The sequence below is a fragment of the Rutidosis leptorrhynchoides genome, chromosome 1, assembly GCF_046630445.1.
Source record: "Rutidosis leptorrhynchoides isolate AG116_Rl617_1_P2 chromosome 1, CSIRO_AGI_Rlap_v1, whole genome shotgun sequence".
NCBI lineage: Eukaryota > Viridiplantae > Streptophyta > Magnoliopsida > Asterales > Asteraceae > Rutidosis > Rutidosis leptorrhynchoides.
The window spans coordinates 723,028,616-723,048,035 of record NC_092333.1 but is presented as its reverse complement, the minus strand read 5'-3'; the positions used below and the strand labels follow the sequence as shown (position 1 = coordinate 723,048,035).

At 31.5% G+C, this 19,420-nt stretch overlaps 1 protein-coding gene across 1 annotated transcript; it reads left to right on the top strand.

Annotated features, from left to right (window-relative positions):
• The first annotated feature begins 10,106 nt into the window (after window positions 1-10,106).
• On the top strand, window positions 10,107-11,024 carry LOC139886311 (uncharacterized). Its single transcript, XM_071870078.1, has one exon. It carries the CDS (start codon window positions 10,167-10,169, stop codon window positions 10,956-10,958), a length of 792 nt encoding a protein of 263 aa, XP_071726179.1. The 5' UTR covers window positions 10,107-10,166; the 3' UTR covers window positions 10,959-11,024.
• The last annotated feature ends 8,396 nt before the right edge of the window (window positions 11,025-19,420 follow it).

Here is a 19,420-nt window from a genome sequence, read left to right as displayed (position 1 = left end):
AATCTCACCAAGCTTTACAAGGAAATTGTTAGTAATAATCATGCGTAACGATCCTACTCGTATCGCCGGATGTTGACTCTTTCGACTCAACGCATCCGCCACCACGTTCGCCTTTCCCGGATGGTAAAGTATCTCACAATCATAATCCTTTACCACATCCATCCACCTACATTGAAGATATTTCAAATCTCGTTGAGTAAAGAGATGTTTCAAACTCTTATGGTCCGAATAAATCGTACACTTGACACCATACAAGTAGTGGCGCCAAATTTTTAACGCATGAACCACCGCCGCTAATTCAAGATCGTGAGTCGGGTATCTCTTTTCGTGTTCCTTTAATTGTCGAGAGGCGTAAGCGATGACTTTACCTCTTTGCATCAAAACACGCCCGAGCCCATTTAAAGAAGCATCACAATAAACCGTCATGTCTTCTACCCCTTCCGGCAACACTAACACCGGAGCTTGACACAATTTCTCTTTTAACAATTGAAAAGCGATTTCTTGCTCGTTCTCCCAATTGAACCTTACGTTCTTCCTCGTCAATTTAGTCAAAGGAGAAGCAATCTTAGAAAAGTCTTGGATGAACCGACGATAATAACCGGCCAATCCGAGAAAACTTCGGATCTCCGTAGGCGTAGTCGGTTGTCCCCAACTCTTCACCGTTTCTATCTTCCCCGGATCTACTTGAATACCTTCTTGATTCACAATATGGCCAAGGAATTGGACTTCCCTTAGCCAAATTTCACATTTGGGGAATTTTGCATACAACTTCTCCTTCCGCAATGTCTTCAACACTTCACGCAAATGGTGCTCATGTTCCTTCATACTTTTAGAATAAACAAGTATGTCGTCGATGAACACAATTACTGACTTGTCCAACATAGGTTGGCACACTCGGTTCATAAGATCCATGAATGCCGCCGGTGCATTCGTAAGATCGAAAGGCATAACTACAAACTCAAAATGCCCATAACGCGTTCGAAAGGCCGTTTTCTCTATGTCTTCCTCACGGACCCGCACTTGATGATAGCTGGACCGTAAGTCAATCTTAGAAAAATACGTTGCACCTTGGAGTTGGTCAAACAAATCGTCAATCCTAGGTAATGGATAGCGATTCTTGATCGTCACTTTGTTCAACTCCCGATAATTGATGCACATCCGCATACTTCCATCTTTCTTTTTCACAAACAAGACCGGAGCACCCCATGGCGAGGAGCTCGGTCGAATGAAACCCTTCTCAAGCAACTCTTGGGTTTGATTTAACAACTCTTGCATTTCCGTTGGCGCTAAACGATAAGGAGTTTTAGCAATGGGAGTAGCTCCCGGAACTAACTCAATGCGAAATTCTACTTGTCTTTCCGCCGGAACACCCGGTAACTCATCCGGAAAAATGTCTTCAAACCCATTAACCACCGGAATTTTATGAATGGGTGGTGGCTCATCACGAGTATCAACTACATGAGCGAGATAACATACACCACCACTCTTGAGAAAACGTCGTGCCCGTGCATAAGTGCATAATGGTACGAGTCTTCTTCGTTTATCACCATAAATAATCAACTCTCCCCCAATTGGGGTTCTCACACGAATGAACTTATCATGGCGAAGTCAGGTCATAAGATATGTATGGATATGATAAGAATCACATACTAACCGATCCTTTAGGGTCGGGATCTGGCAAGATGATAGGGTTTTGGCTTAATATCCTTAGGAAAGGATACAGAATATCAACAGAGGTAAAAGCAGGAAGTAAGAAGAAGTAGCAGTATAAAGATCAAAGGAAAAATGCTTAAAACTAAGGCAGGAAAGGTTATAGTCCTAAAGATTGCTAAGGCACCCTAGCTAACACATAAGGCACACATAAAATACAATCCTGGTTCTCTATAACAAGCCTGGCTCTCCTAAATTACATAATGAGATAGGTATGATGGCGTTCTATTGTTGGAGTACAAGTAAGTTATGACCCTTATTCTAAGAGTCAGACGTGTAAGTATAGTTCATATAGCAAAATGTTTTCTAAAGAATTGAATAGTATAGGAATTCTAGGCATAACAAATATAAGTGAACTTAATGCACATAATCTAGAATGTAATACAAATAATCAATGCAAATGAACAACTCGGTTATAGACTAGACTCACTAATGCATCCTAACTATTCATGTTAGTTACACTAATGTAACCTAGTTCCCTATAACCAGAGCTCTGATACCAACTGTAACTTCTCACCAAAATCGCCATTGACGCGGATGTTAACTCTGGTCCCAGTGCTTGGCTTGACTTGACTACTAAGTAACAGCAGAGTTCTACAGCGGAAGCAAAATATCTAAGTACCTGAGACAAAACATGCTTAAAGTGTCAACCAAAATGGTTGAGTGAACAACATAGGTTTAATAATCATAATAAGTTTTTAGACCACAAGATTTAATTCAAAATATCACAATATCGATATGCCATGAGTTATAATATCGAACTAAACATTAACCCCTGACACTGTACGGGTGTCAGCAATCATTATTATGTACCCCCTTGACGATTACGCCAATAGGTAGAGACGTCACTCTCAATAGGCCTACTCACAATAATTAAGCTTGCAAATTTCAATTCCAGCAATTAACGATATTATGGCGGGGATTTGCATGTAACAATAAATACATGTTTAACAAAAGTCTCACGAAATTGCATATCCAATAGTTTAGGCACTTGTGTCTAAATTGTAAATTATTTCAAAAGCAAGCATGTGTCTCACCCCAAGATTTAATAAAACAGTTAATAAATAGTAAAAACGGGGCTATGAAGTTCACCTTAAATCGAAGATGAAGATAATTCCATGAATGAAATGAACGAGAGTATATACTAGGCCTTCAACCTAGAGATATATAGGCTTAATCAGAAATTTGTCCAATTGACAAATGAAGAATCCTAGGTACATTAAGGATTGACTAAACATATGTTTATCGTTATGATTATAGTATTTACTAGTTGTATGTGTGTATAGGAATACAACACTTAATAGATTACTTGTACATACATTTAATACATGTTATATATATAATAAGTATTATATATTATATAAATATTATTTAATTGTTTGTATTATATATATATTAATTAATTAGTATTATATATTAATAGTTATGATATATTAAGTATATATAAGTACTTGTTGTATTACATTTTATACAATAAATTAAATATATATAAGTTTAGATTTATTATGTTATTATATTTAATATAAATGAATTATTAAAGTATATATTTGTATAATCTATATTATATACTTTATAAAGTATATGTATTATATTAAATTAGTTATGTATTAGTAGATATTTATTATATATATATATATATATATTAGTAACATAAATAATTATTATTTAAATAATTATTTACAGATTTTTATATTTAGAAACAATAATATTTAATTATTATAATTTATATGTATTATAGTTATCTCGAAAATAGATATATACTTCCTAAATTCATTTTTAATTAAAATAATTATCAAATAACTAAGTTTATAATTTCTATAAGTTTCCTTTAGTGCAAAAACCTGTAGAAAATTTTATAAAATTATTCTACCTTGTTATATTTATTTGTGTTTATTTTCTTATTTATCTTCTCGGTTTATATGGAAACAAAGTTAATTATACATAAAATACTAATTCAACTTAAACAATAAATTTTATAATTTTTATAAGTTCTATATACTGTAAATAAGTTGTAAAAATATAATTTCGAAAATTATATATATATATATATATATATATATATATATATATATATATATATATATATATATATATATATATATATATATATATATATATATATATATATATATATATATATTATTTAATTTATATTTTCTTGTACTTTATCCATTATAATCGGTATTAATTAAATAAAATAGATAAATACTTAATAAATAAGTTTTAATAATTTTTCTAGTATCTATGTAACCTAATGATTATATAAAAAGTTTAGAAAAAACTATTTTAATTCTTTTAGTATTTATTTTATATTTATTTTCTTATTTTATCTCGGTTTATATAAATACTTTACAAAAATCAATTAAAATACTAAATATACTTATAAATATGATTTTATATTTTTCGCATTTTTATTACATACTTATAAACTTATAAATTTTTTTATAATTATTATATTTACTCTTTTTCTATTTATTACAAATTTTATATAGTTTCCATGTTTAGTACTTATTAAATTCGTTTTTAATTATAAATAAAATTCCAAAAACTACTATAATTATTTTTACATGATCTAACACTGTTCTAAATACTTTTTAATGCAAAACATACTGTTATTATATTTTTATACGAATTATTACTATATTTTACATATATGTATGTTGTTTTCAATATTAAATATGTAATAATTATTTAGAATAGCAAATAAATTAAGTTTTCAATTTCAAAACTCTTTATACATTAAAAAGAAGTTACTAAAATTTTTGTTTCACTTTTTGAAGTCGTTTGCTATTTTTGTTTATTAATTTTAGCTTATATAAACCCTAGCCGATTAATATAATTATAATAAATATATAATACATCATAGAAATATATTTTTTTACTTAGATCATCTTTATAACATTATTAGGTTCTAGAAAAATTGTTTCCATGAATTTATATGTTTCATAGCTATTTTATTTAATTTTTTACATATACCGATTATATATATACATATAAACTGTTTTTAATTTATAAAATACATATACTGATTATAATTTCGAAAAAATATTTTTCCAAGTTATGTTTATACAAAATAATGATTTTAAAACCTTTCGATTAATTATTTATGTATTAAATTAATTTATAAAGATTTATGTAACAAAAGAAGCCGATCGGAAAAAATATATATATATATATATAAATAAATCGATAAAAAATATAAAAGAAAAAGATGGAGAACTTACAAATTTTATTAGGGTTTAAGAGACTTAAGAGATTTTATGAAAAAAATTATGAGGCTTTAACATTTATTTATAGGATTAAAATACTTGGAGAGGAAGTAATTACAATTTGAGTACAATTACAATTCTTTTCCTTTTATAAAATTAATTCCTTCTCTTTTTATTTTATTTTATTATTTTTGGTGGCCGACTTTTATCATCATTTTTATTATTATTTTTTTATTCATTATTTTTTTCGGCCATATTTATGTATATATGTATTTATTTATTTATTTATTTATTTATTTATTTATTATTTATTATTAACCGGTTTTATTAAATAAATATATATTCGGTATTTCTTATAACATAATTATTTATATTATTACTTTTATAATTACTTACTCTTATCAACACAAAACTTTTACATTTTACGTAAATACACTTTTATATATTATTTATAAATATTAATACATACTTACTTATATATTTATTATAATATTAGTAATAAATGTTAGGGTTAAGGTTTATGATTAATTAATTACGAGCATTTATTATACGAGCATTTATTATATCTGGATAACAACCCTAATGATATTATGCAGAACAAGCTAACGAAACCCTAAGGGTATAATAGTCATTTCAGGAAGGAAAAAGTGAGGGTTGTCACAAGTGAGGATACGAGTGTGAGAATTACAATATGATACAATATACAATTACCATAATTAAGAGATCTTCAATAACTAACAAATCTTATCTCTTAATATATAATCTTATCAATATTATTTTCAATATCGTCAATACCCCCCCCCCCCCCCCCCCCCCAATTGAATGGGAGGTGGACCAACCCAAAGCTTGGCACGAAAAGAGTCAAATATCAGCTTAGCAAGACTCTTGGTAAAGATGTCGGCAAGTTGAAGAGTAGTGGGCACGAACTTGGTTACTAACTTCCCGGATGAAACAAGTTCACGAACAAAATGATAATCAATATCAATGTGTTTGGCGAGTTTGTGCGAGACAGGATTCTGACTCAAGAAGAGAACACTTTTGTTATCACACAAAATAGTTGGTCGAGATGGGGGAAGAACGTAAAGCTCACGCAAAATATGAGTGATCCAGACGATTTCAGCAGCGGTGTTAGCCAAGGCACGGTATTCAGACTCACAACTTGAGCGGGCAACAGTAGGTTGTTTCTTCGCACTCCAGGACACAAGATTTCCCCCAAGGAATATAGAATAGCCGTAAGTAGAGCGATGCGTCTCGATACAGCGAGCCCAGTCGGCATCAGAATATCCGAGAATTGTAGGTACATTCGAATGAAAGAAAGAAAGCCCATAGTTAACAGTGCCTTTGACATATCGCAAAATCCTCTTAACTGCTTGAAAATGATCAACCGTAGGTGACTAGAGAAACTGACTAACTTGTTTTACTGCATACAAAATATCCGGCCGAGTAATAGTGAGATATTGAAGTGCACCAACAAGAGAACGATAATGTGTCAGATTCGCAAAAAAAGAACCCTTAGAAGTAAATAGTTCGGCAGTAGCAAGAGGTGTACATGCAGCTTTCGAGTCAAGTAAGTCAGCACGCATTAATATATCATGTGCATACTTTGTTTGGCTAAGGAACAAGCATGTAGTAGTATACGTAACTTCTAGTCCCAAAAAATAGTTAAGACGACCAAGATCCTTGATGGCAAACTATTTGTGAAGTCGAGAAATAAAACGGGTAATAGTAGCCGAATGATTTCTTGTGATGATGATATCATCCACATACACAAGAAGATAAAGCAAGCAATTGTTGCTCTTGTAGACAAAAAGAGAAGGATCGGCACGGCTATATACAAATCCAAGTTGTGTGAGAAACATGCTAAGACGTTGAAACCAAGCACGTGGAGCTTGTTTAAGACCATATAAGGCACGTTTGAGCCTGCACACATGAGTTGGATGTTTCAGATCGACGAACCCAGGAGGTTGTTCCATATGGATAGTTTCATTTAAGTGGCCATTAAGAAAAGAATTCTTTACGTCAAGTTAATGCAACGGCCATTTATTAAGAACAGCAAGTGAAATAAAAATACGAACCGTTGAAGCCTTGACTACCGTACTAAAACTAAAAGAATAGTCTAGTCCCGGTATCTGAGTAAAGCCTTGGGCAACAAGTCGTGCTTTGTAGCGATCAATGGAACCATCAGAAAGATACTTTGTACGGAACACCCATTTTGAGCCAACAACATTTGTGTGGGGAGGACGTGGGACAAGTTCCCACGTATTATTAACCTTCAAAGCATGCATTTCATATTTCATTGCTTAAAACCAAGTGGGATCTTTAACTGCAGTTTTAAAACCACGTGGTTTACGAGAAGCAAGAAGAGCCTGATGTAATTTAGTAGGCTGAAGAAATGCAAGATCAAGTCGATGTCGTTGTTTGAATATACCTGCCTTAGATCGAGTTGTCATGGGATGACCTGATACACTTGGAATGGAAGTCGTGGGTGCACTAGAAGTAGTAATAGTAGGTGCACTGGAAGTAGTAACCGTCGGTGCACCAGAAGTAGTAACCGTAGGTGCAATTGTTGAGGTTGATGTAGAAGACGTAGAAGTGATATCCATAGTATTATATGGCGGCTCATCACACATTGCACACGGATGAGGTGTGGTGGAGTCTACATGTGGTTCAGATATATCGTGTGATGAAGCAGAAGAGACATCCCTATCTTGAGCAGAAGGAGAGAGTGATATATAATCATTATATGAAGAAAAAAAAAGTGAGGCTAGATCCACCGAAGGTAACTTTCCCAGATACGGAAACTGAGCTTCATCAAAGTGAGCATGGCGTGTAATAAACACACGACCTGAGGTGACATCGAGACAACGATAGCCCTTATATTGTGTACTGTAACCAATAAATACACATGCCGTGCTACGAGGAGCTAACTTGTGTGGAGCATAATCGCCTAAATAGGGATAAACGCAACACCCAAAGGTGCGAAAATTCCCATAATTCGGCTGTGTGAAGTATAGTAGTTCAAATGGAGACTTAAACTCGATAACACGTGATGGCAAACGATTAATAATGTAAACTGCAGAACTGAATGCATCAACCCAGAGAGAAGCCGGGGCATGAGAGTTAAACAACATAGCTAAGCCAGTTTCCGTAATGTGCCGATGTTTTCGTTCGGCTCGACCATTTTGCTCAGGTGTGTATGGGCACGATATACGATGATGAGTGCCATTCTGAGAGAGTAAAAGCCGAACACTATGGTTGAGAAATTCAGTTCCACCATCACTTTGAAATACCTTGATTTTACGAGAAAATTGTGTTTGAACAAAGGTTAAAAACACCGTAAATATGCTCACAAATTCATATTTTGTTTTGAGTGGATAAAACCACGTGAACCTGCTGTAATCATCAATAAAAACAACATAATAGCGGTAACCATCAGTAGATGGGACAGGCGAAGGTCCCCAAAGATCACAATGCACAAGATCTAAAACATGTAATGCACGTTTCTCATTATTAATAAATGACAAACGTTTGCTTTTTGAAAGTTGACATGACGAACATACACGTGGTGTTGGCAATAAAGATGTAACCGACAATTGACCACGTTTATTCAATAAAGAAATCACATCAAAAGAGATATGCCCTAAACGGGCATGCCATAAATCGTAAGACGCACACTTTTTATTAGAATGTACAGTTGCGACAAAGGATTTTTGACCACGCTCTAAAATATAAAGATCGTTTTGCCTTTGGCCAGTTTTCAGTATTTTCCTTGTGAGACGATTCTGAATAACAAACTCGTGGTCATTAAATAATATGTCAACAGGGTTATCAGATGTCAATTTGCTAATAGATAAAATATTCTTGGTAATATAAGGAACAACAAACACATCTAGCAATTTAATATCGTTAGATATGAGGGAAGATCCGATATGTGATATCGGTATTGAGTTACCATTACCAACCATGACTTTCTCATTACCTGAGTAGGGTGCAACGGCGTCAAGATGAGATGATGATGGAGTCATGTGCGCAGTAGCTCCTGAATCAATATACCAAACCGGAAAGTTAGAGTTACTAGATCGAGATGCATAAGTATTGAGATCAGGACACGAAGAAGCATAGTGCCCGGTGTTACGACATAACTGACAGCGAGGAAATCGTCTAGTAAAGGCATGGCCTGTCATGATGGTCTGTCACACTAGTAACACACAATAATAATTTTGTGGTTGTGACTTGATAATAAAAAGAACTTCTCCAAATCTACGTAGTTGAGACACAAAAAATTAATTGAGTTGAAGTCAATTAACTGTAGCCAATGTACGTAGTTGAAACACAAATAAATTAATTGAGTTGAAGTCAATTAACTGTAGCCATATGATGAATCGATCAAGAAAAGCAACAAACAAATTAAATCAAAAATTGTTGCATATTTTCTTGAATCGATCAAGAAAACTCCTTCGGAATTTAAACTCGCGCCTATTTTTTCAAAAATACGAGCCCAGAACTAACTCAAATTTTTTTATCACTCAACGAATAATTCTTTAACTTTAATGTCATACTGAGTACATTTTTTTTTTCCCAATAATTGTTGCATATTTTTGGTCAAAGAAGGGCAGCATATGTCAATTCCAAGTATGTTAGTATCATTTATGAGGATGAAATTTGTTATTATCATTTATGAGTATGTCATCATTTTACTCCAAAAAGACACCATTTCATCTTTTTATTTAATTTCGAGTATCCAATATTTAAGAGTACTTTTTTAGATTCAAAATGATCATAACATCATTATCAAAATTCTCATATACGCATCATTTCCAAATTACGTTTAACAAATAAACGAAAACAAAATAAAGTTTTACAAAAAGTTCTTAGTGTTTAGTACTCTATATAGTACTCATATTTACAGTTTATTTCTGTTTTTACAAAAAAAAAAAAAAAAAAAAAGTTAAGCCCATTTAGCCAAGCCCATTCTATAACACCAAACATTATACAGATTTACAGACTAATAGAAATGACAAGATAAATTGTGACTTTTTACTCTTTTTTAATTACAGTATATAAATATAATATAATATAATATATAATATAATAATTATATAAAAATAGAAATAAATAAATTATATCATCATAACTAAAAGCACAACCTGATTAAAAGTCCTCTATTCTCTACTTTAAGGCTCACATCAAACTCTTTATACCACACAATCACCATCATATTTCTTCTTTCTTTCAAAATCTTTTCACATGGAAACACAACTCATGAACCAAAACTCACCACCATCACTTAGCACCACCACCACACCCTACACCACCGCACCATCCTCCCCTCACCGCCTCCCAAATTTCTTCTATAGCGCACCCACCAGCCCGATCCACTCACTCGCTTTTCAACCGAACCAAAACGATCACGATTTCGCATTCCACTTCACAGGCCAGCCCGAACCACCTTCTATTTCAGCCGCAGACGAACTTTTCCATTGTGGCAAAATCAAACCCTTATCAAAACCCATCTCCCCACAAAAACCACCTCTAAATGTCTTATCAAAACGCCAAAGAGAAACAACAGCAACGACAACGACATCAACGTTCAAAATATCTGATATTTTATCAGACGATGAAAACAACATCAACCAAAAGAACACCACATGGTACAACAAATGGAACATTAAAAACTTGTTACTATTTCGAAGCACATCGGAAGGGAGTGCGAGTAGAAGCAAAGATCAAATAAACAAATTCAACAAATACTCGAGGATTAAAAAAGGAGAGCATGTAATTGACGTAAAGAATTCAAGTTTTAAAAGTACAGAAAGTAAGAGGGGAGTGATGACGAGGAAAGTATCGGCGCACGAAATACATTATACGGCGAACAGAGCAGTGGCTGAAGAGATGAAACGGAAGACTTACTTGCCGTACAAGTCAGGGTTGTTTGGTTGCTTGGGGTTTCATAACATAAATGGAGCTCCAGGTCCAAGTGGTAGTGTTCATGAGATTTCAAGAGGGATTACTTCTGTCATCAAACAAAGAGGATACTGATCGAGAATTGAATAACATGTTTTGATAATTCTCCTGTATTTCTAAAGCTCATTTTTAATGTGATATATATATATATATATATATATATATATATATATATATATATATATATATATATATATATATATATATATATATATATATATATATATATATTGTTAATACTTATTCAACATAATTTATGTAAACTTCACTGCCCAAAAATGTCTATTTCGAAATATGTATTTGTATATTTTAATTTTATTTAATAAAAATACAATCATACATACTCCGTTCAAAGTTAAATGTCCTTTAGGAGTTTTTGTTAAATTTAAATTGAGTTTGATATGTATCAATTTTAATTTTATATTTAAAATCAATTTTACTGAATTTATTCAAAAATAAATGATTACATAAATAAAAAAAAAAATCAATGATATTTAGTTTTTCTTAGAAAAAGCATAGAACTTTATAAATTATAACCAGTTGAGAATAAGACTCCAAAGAAACGTACAATAGGGGTCATGGTCCTATGACGACCCATGACCTCATTATCATCTAATTTTGTTTATTAAATATACTTAGAATGGTATAAGTCACCATTAAAATTTACCTATGAGAGCCAATATATTTGTAAAATTTATAATTTTTTTAAAGGTAAACAAGTAAGTATTATGAATGGCACTTTGTAAAAAATAAACTTAGTGGCACATTGAAATTTCATCATAGATTCACCACTGAACACGAAAAACCTAAAACATGAGCACAACAACCTAAAAAAAATACTCGAACGATCATTCTAGAAATTATAACGCAACATCAATATATATATAAAAAAAAATGCCTAGTAAGCAAGACAAACCAACGAGATTCAAACTTACATACCCTGCGCAAATTTAGTGAAACCCCTCATTTCTTCACATTGTACCGGTCATTTCCTTAAATCTTTTTAGGCTTGACAAGTATCGTGGACGAGTCGTTCGAATTATTAAGAATAGTTTTGACTTTTGTGGCACCGATACTTTTCAACATCTCATCGAGTGCCCCTAAAGGAGAATCCGAATTTAGGCTTGAAATAGCCAGGCCTAATGATATTTACTTGTTATATTTCAAATGTGGATAATATTATTTAATTATTTTGCTACATAGTAAAATGGATATTTCTTTTGAGCCGATGGGAGTATATGTTATTGATTAAGATTGTAGTGATCTGAGTATTCGTTGAAGTATGATTACAACCTTTTTCTGATTTAGAATCGTCAAGGAAAACTCTTTGACGATGCTTCTTAAATGTATATTTATTGGTGAATTCTTGGAAATAATACAGTGAATTTTGAAGATAACTACTCTCCTTAAACACCATAACTACTAAGAGTCTACGACCACATTGCACTAAAATATGGTTCTCTTAATCGGTTAATTTTAATTTGATCAGCTAACAAAACTATTTTTTATATGAATTATAAACGAAACATTAATTAAATCTTTAACCAAATATGCGTTACGTACATCATCATATTGGCGACTTGACTGTCGCTTAGAGCCTAAATTGAACTCCAGGCACGATGTAAAACCTATGAAAATTTGATTCTACCATTTCCATGGCGTCTCTGTTTATTTTATTTTTTATTTTTTATTTTCTTATTTTTATTTTCTTTTATTTTCTTATTGTTTTTGTCACTCTTTATGGCCGGAGGTCCCCTTGAAAACAATCTCTTTACCCGTCGAATAGAGAGAGAGGGACTTTCTCCGCTCTTGTGAGTGTTTAACTCGGGGTGGAGAAATGATTTCTTTTTATTCTAGGATAGAGGAATGATTGTCTACATCTCACCTCCCCCATACCCCACTCATATGAGATTGTGTATTGTTGTTGTTGTTGTGTAATATATGTACCGGCGGAACCAGAAATTTTTTTCATCGGGGATGAATTTTTTTTTTTAAAGCGGTCAGTAATTTGTTTTCTTTTATTCTTCCTTGAATACAACCTTTTAAGTTGTAGGTTTTTGGGTTGGGGGCAAAATCTGAAGACTTTTGAGTTTTGAGCATAATACGAAGACTTTTGGAGTCAAAATCAAAATCTAAGTTTGAAAAATTCAAATTTACTAGTGGCAAAATCAAAAAATCTACGCCGTAATATTTTAACACTGAAAAATTCAAATCTACTGGGGTCGAGTGCAAACCTGTATAGTTTGGCTAATGAATATATGACAACAACCTAGGTAGGTAACTACTCTTTCTCAATTTAATTGTTTAATACATAGTATTTTTTCACGCATCAAAGAGTTTCAGTTTCATCACTGTAAAAGAGTCTTATAACCTTGAGATTATGAGTGCATGTCCCGTCGTTGAAAAAATGAGTGTGCATATAAGAAAAAATATTTCCTTTGCAAGTTTATATAAAATTGTATAATAAATAAAAAGTAAATTGTAATTGTAAATAATAATAATAATAATAATAATAATAATAATAATAATAATAATAATAATAATAAGCATGCATCATTTGGCGTTTCAAAAAAAAATAAAAAATAAATAGTAATAATAATAATAATAATAATAATAATAATAATAATAATAATAATAATAATAATAATAATAATAATAATAATAATAATAATAATGTCTTTTAAATTATGTACTGTTTATTTGTTATAATTAATTTGGGATAAAAGTAGTAAAATTAGTAGCCCCATATCTGAAAGAAAAAAAACAATCAATTAACTAGTATCATGATTGGATTTGTGGGGCAGACCCCTCGTTTGATTTCGTCACACCATTCATGGCTTTTTGGTTCTCACTTTTGGAGTAACATGTCCGGTGTTGTTGTTTGGTACAGTCGGCCTACAGAGTGAAAACTTACTACGGAGTAGAAAATTACGCAACTAAACAATTTTGATACTCCTTTTCGATTATATAGGCATTTGTCAGATTTTTTATTTTTTGTTTTTTCAAAATAGACACAATTCCGTTTACTATTTCACACTCTGAAGTCTTTCCTCTGAATTTTTTTTTTGTCTATTACTTCGGCTGATCTGGCGGATTTATAAGCCCCGCTAATACTGCGACAAGCGTAATAAAAAAGACATCCACCTAAAAGGATCCAACGTTTTCCACAAAGTAAAAATTGCTTAAACTTTTTCAAAAATAGTTTTAGACGGATTTCACTTATTTGACTTACCTAGATAAACTAATATATAGTTGTACATAAAACAAAATCTGCTTAAGTAGTTGAACATAGACCTAAATCCGTTTAAATACTTCCAAGTAAATCAAAATCAGCCTAAATAGTTCTCCGTAAATCAAAATTCGACTACATAGTTGTAAGTAAACCAAAATCCGCCTAAAGAGTTTCACGTATGCTAAAATCCACTTAAATAATGGCACGTAATCAAAATCCGACTAAATAGTTGCACGTAGACCAAAGTCTGTTTAATTCGGCTAAATACTAGGCGGTTTTGTGTTTAGTGTTTACTAAAAAAAATAACTTTTTTAAGGGCAACTCCTCCACTCAATGCGAATTAATCCACGTACATGTCAACGACGAGGCTTGACCCCCCAACCTCTTTGGTTGAAATGCTCCTGACAAAATATAATTGAGAGAGATAATCAAAATTGCTCATTTCATTCATTTTCTCTTGATATTTTACGTTGTTTAATCAAACTAAATAAATTTGTTTAGGCAAATCCATACACTTTATACCAAATTCTCATGAATATTTACAAATGTGCGCTAATATACTGAACCCACATTGTTTTTTGCGTGGAGTAGTTCTTCTATACTGCTAGGCAAGTCCATCCATGAATATCTACCTGATCCGATCCATTTATAATGGATATAGATGATCTAAATAGATGAAAAATGGATATGGATATAGATTATATATATCAATATCACCCGTAAATATATTAATATCACCCAAAATACATCTATACAATTTATCACTCATTGATATATCAAATATCTCTCGAAAATACATTATACATACATCTATACGTACAAAAATATATGCTTATGTATCTACATATTGATATACTTATACATATAACCTATAAATTGTAAATAATTAATAAAAATAAGGTTAGGAAAGTTACAATTATTAAATTGTTACTAATAATATTAAACGTTTATACATTTAGTTTAGTTTGACCATATATTTACTTATATTGTAACATATTTTGTTCAACTGAAGTTACAATCGTCAGTAAATTACAATCAAGACATGTGTAATAGACCAAATACATAAAGATTATACGTTGGCATTTGTTATAATCTATATTTATTTGTCTAAATCGTCGTTAGATTAACATTATATTTAATATTCAACGGATATCCATTAACTCACTTTATCTAACGAATATGAATATGAACGTATGAACTGAAATTAAATGGACATGGATATAGATATATAAATGTGGATATGACATCATTTGATTCATATCACATCCATTGCCATTCATGCCCTTTAGTAAGTGAAATTAATAAATTATTGAGATTATGTATAACGAGACCACTAAAGTTTATTGTTTTGTGTTTGTAAGCAACCCATATTTGAAAATGATTTATAGACTACTCAACTTTATCTTTTCGTGTTTGTAGATCACTGATATTTGAAAGTGGTTTTATAGATCATTCAAATTCGTATGTTACATATATATTACATCTGACAAAAAAAAATCTTTGAAACAAATATAAAATACGCAAATACTTGTGTATTTGGTGACAACTAATTGTCATATCAATAATGTTAATCATCGCCAGCTTGATTATTTATGTTATATTTTACATAGTTCTAATGAGATTGAAGCGAGATTTGGTACGCATGAAACAACAGACGAACTTGGACAACCTCAAAATTCATTTTCAAATATAGGTGACATGTAAACGCGTAAAGATAAATTTGGGTGGCCTACAAAATCATTTTCAAATATGGGTGGCCTAGAAACATAAAACGATAAACTTGGGTGACCTCCTGATATATATAATCCCTAAATTGTTTATAACAAGAGCGTAGTCATGCGCGCTTCGCTGCTTAAAATTGTATGCGATATTCATTACAAAGTTTTTTTTTGCTGCGAAAATATAAAATGTTAAAAGGCTATCGTAATTGTGATGACCCGGAAATTTCTGACCAAATTTAAACTTAATCTTTGTATGATTAACATTTCCGACACGATAAGCAAAGTCTGTAAAACTGAATCTCAAAATTTTTGAACTACTTTTATATATTTAAATACCCTTCGGTTGTTTTCGACGATTCGCGAACAATTATATGTAAATAGATACATATATACTATAACTTGAAAAGGTAACAATGTATTAATTGTTTGATACCGTACATTAAACTTATTGGTTTAAATATCTATTTGAATATATATGATAAGTTGAAATATTTATTATTAAAATTTATTTATAGATAACTTTCAATGTGTATTTAAAAACTGATTTATATATTAAAAAGATATATACATATATATAATTTCAAGTTATTTAGTAAACGATAGTAACATTCGTTTATTGATTCGATTGATATTTAGATAAGTTAACTAAAGCATTTAAGATGAACCAGTAAAACACTAATTTGCTACAGTATTTTCAAATTGCTACAGTACCCAAAATGCTACAGTGTTTTCGAAAATCACTATTTGCTACAGTGAAATTGACTTTGCTACAGTAAAATTGACTTTGCTACAGTAACTTGCTACAGTAACTTGCTACAGTAAAACCATTTTTGATATGAAGTAAATGACCAAAACACTTAAATGTATAAGTTATACCTCGAGTGGCATAGTTTATGGATGATTTAAGACTATATTTTGACAAAGGTACGATTCACGAAACGTAAAGTACAAGTTTTCTCAGTATACGATAGGACGTTCGAAAAACCGGAACCGGGGCATAAGTCGAATGATGACGTACGACTAATCGAAACAAAAATTACAAATCAACTATGCACGGGAATAAAATATAATATATAATTAATTAATTTAAATTATATATATTATATATTATTATATTATGTCTACAAGCTAGGAGTTAAAAACATGTGAGCTGAAAAAAGAGGCCATGCGATCGCATGGCCAGATAGCCTAAAATCCATGCGATCGCATGGAAGGAGAAATCAGGCCACACTATAAAAGCTCGACCACTTTCACTTCTGATTAAAATCATTTTACTCCGTATTATTATTATTATTATTATTATTATTATTATTATTATTATTATTATTATAATAATAATAATAATAATAATTATTATTATTATTATTATTATTATTAAGATTAATATTATTATTAATCTTATTATTATTAAGATTAATATTATTATTAATCTTATTATTATTAGTATTATTAATAATTAGTATTATACATAAAATACTACGACGAGGTTATGAGCGTGTCACTTTCAAAAATGAGTTTTACGAGCGGGATAGATCTAAAGAAATTATGGGTTATTACTAAGGAGGTTATGGGTAATGTTCAAGAGTATTGTTCGCAAGTCAAACCTAGTGTTTATCATCTCTGTTGCGTCTACGTATTTTTCTGAAATATTGAATCACAATATTGATACGTTGAAATCTACGATTATTTGGTAATCCGAGTTTCGGTCACATTACGATGAACAACTTTATGTGCTGCTAAGGTGAGTTTCATTGATCCCTTTTTAATTGCTTTTGCAATATATATTTTTGGGCTGAGAATAGATGCAATTTATTTTAAACGCAATGGATACAAGTACATACTTAATTCTACACTGAGTTTGAACCAAAAATCCCTTAGCTTTGGTAACTAGTAACTGTCAGTTATAAGAACTGGTGGGCGCGAGTAGTAGTATATGGATCCATAGGGCTTGACATCCCCGTTTGTTCCAGGTATAAAAACCCTAGCCTGAACTATAAAACAGACGTATTCTATTTGAGTTTAGTACACGTTGGTTTACGTGTATTATACATGTTGGTTGCATGTATGTTAAAACAAGGGTACTTATTATAACGTTAAAGTTTAGTTACCAGGGTGCTCAATCTTGTAGAATATTTTGATAAACGTTTCTGGATGAAACAATTGAAATCTTGTGATCCACCTTTATATACAGATTATACGAAACATTAAAACTATGAACTCACCAACCTTTGTGTTGACACTTGTTAGCATGTTTATTCTCAGGTTTCCTAGAAGTCTTCCGCTGTTTGCTTAGATGTTAGACAAGCTATGTGCATGGAGTCTTACATGACCTATTTTTCAAGGAAACGTTGCATTCACCAAATCATCACCATATATCTTATTTTGACTGCATTGTCAAAGGAAGTACTGTTGTAAACTATTATTTATGGTGATTGTCTATATGTAGAAATCATCAGATGTCGAAAACCTTTGATTTAAATATTCATTTATGGTGTACCTTTTCAAAAGAATGCAATGTTTACAAAACGTATCATATAGAGGTCAAATACCTCGCAATGAAATCAATGAATGACGTGTTCGTCCATATGGATTTGGAGCGATCGTCACAGTAATGTAAATTAAAAATGTAGAAGCTAAAGAAGAATGCGGAGAGCAAACTTATAAAGATCAACGCAATACTAACCAAGCTGCGATAATTTACATTCGCAACGTGTTTACGGTTACAAGTTAAGGATTACAAAGCAGTAGGCTGGAATAGTTGCAGTGTTACAAAAATATGCAATTGTTTTTTGGGTGCTGCCTTCTAATTATGCACCCTAAAAAAAACCCAGCCATTGTCGTCAAGTGTTGTAGCTATTGACTATTGCATCTGCACAAAAGATACACTATTTGCAGCTTCAAAAGAGTTTTAAACCTAAACAGATGATTACAATGGGTGATACTCATTCAACACCATGAAGAACGTGAAGAGCTCCCGGGAAAACCCAATCATGCACCTATCACCGACATGATACCCATTCTCCGCCACAAACTCAAGCCATCCAGTAGAAACTAACAAATGCTTACTGTTGACACCTGCTGCCTGCCTCAAACCCCACAAATGGCTTTTTCCGTTGAGATCAAGACACTGGTAGCTGCAGTTTGTATTCAGCTCGGGATTTTATTAAGATCCTCAGGCAATTCCTAAATAATATTTGCATTATATTTGTTACATCATTCAAAATATATAACTTCTAAAAACATAAAATATAGAATGAATTAATTATTACGACACTTACATTTGTTCTTATTTGATGGTAGATATAAATATAACTATAAATTATGAATATAAATTTTTTGTCATATTAAAGGCGGTCACGTTATTGATTTAATCTAAATAAATGTTGATCGGAATCAAGAGGTATATTATCATATAAGATAGTACAATTTATGGCAAAAAAAAAGGTAAGTACTTACAAAAATACAAAGAATGCTGCTGAATATCTGATTAGTCTTTTAGAGAAATAAGAGCATTAGAGGTAATAGGATCAAAGTACAATTAACTAACTCACAAGGATAGCTCCCTCTGGTATTGAGAAGAACAC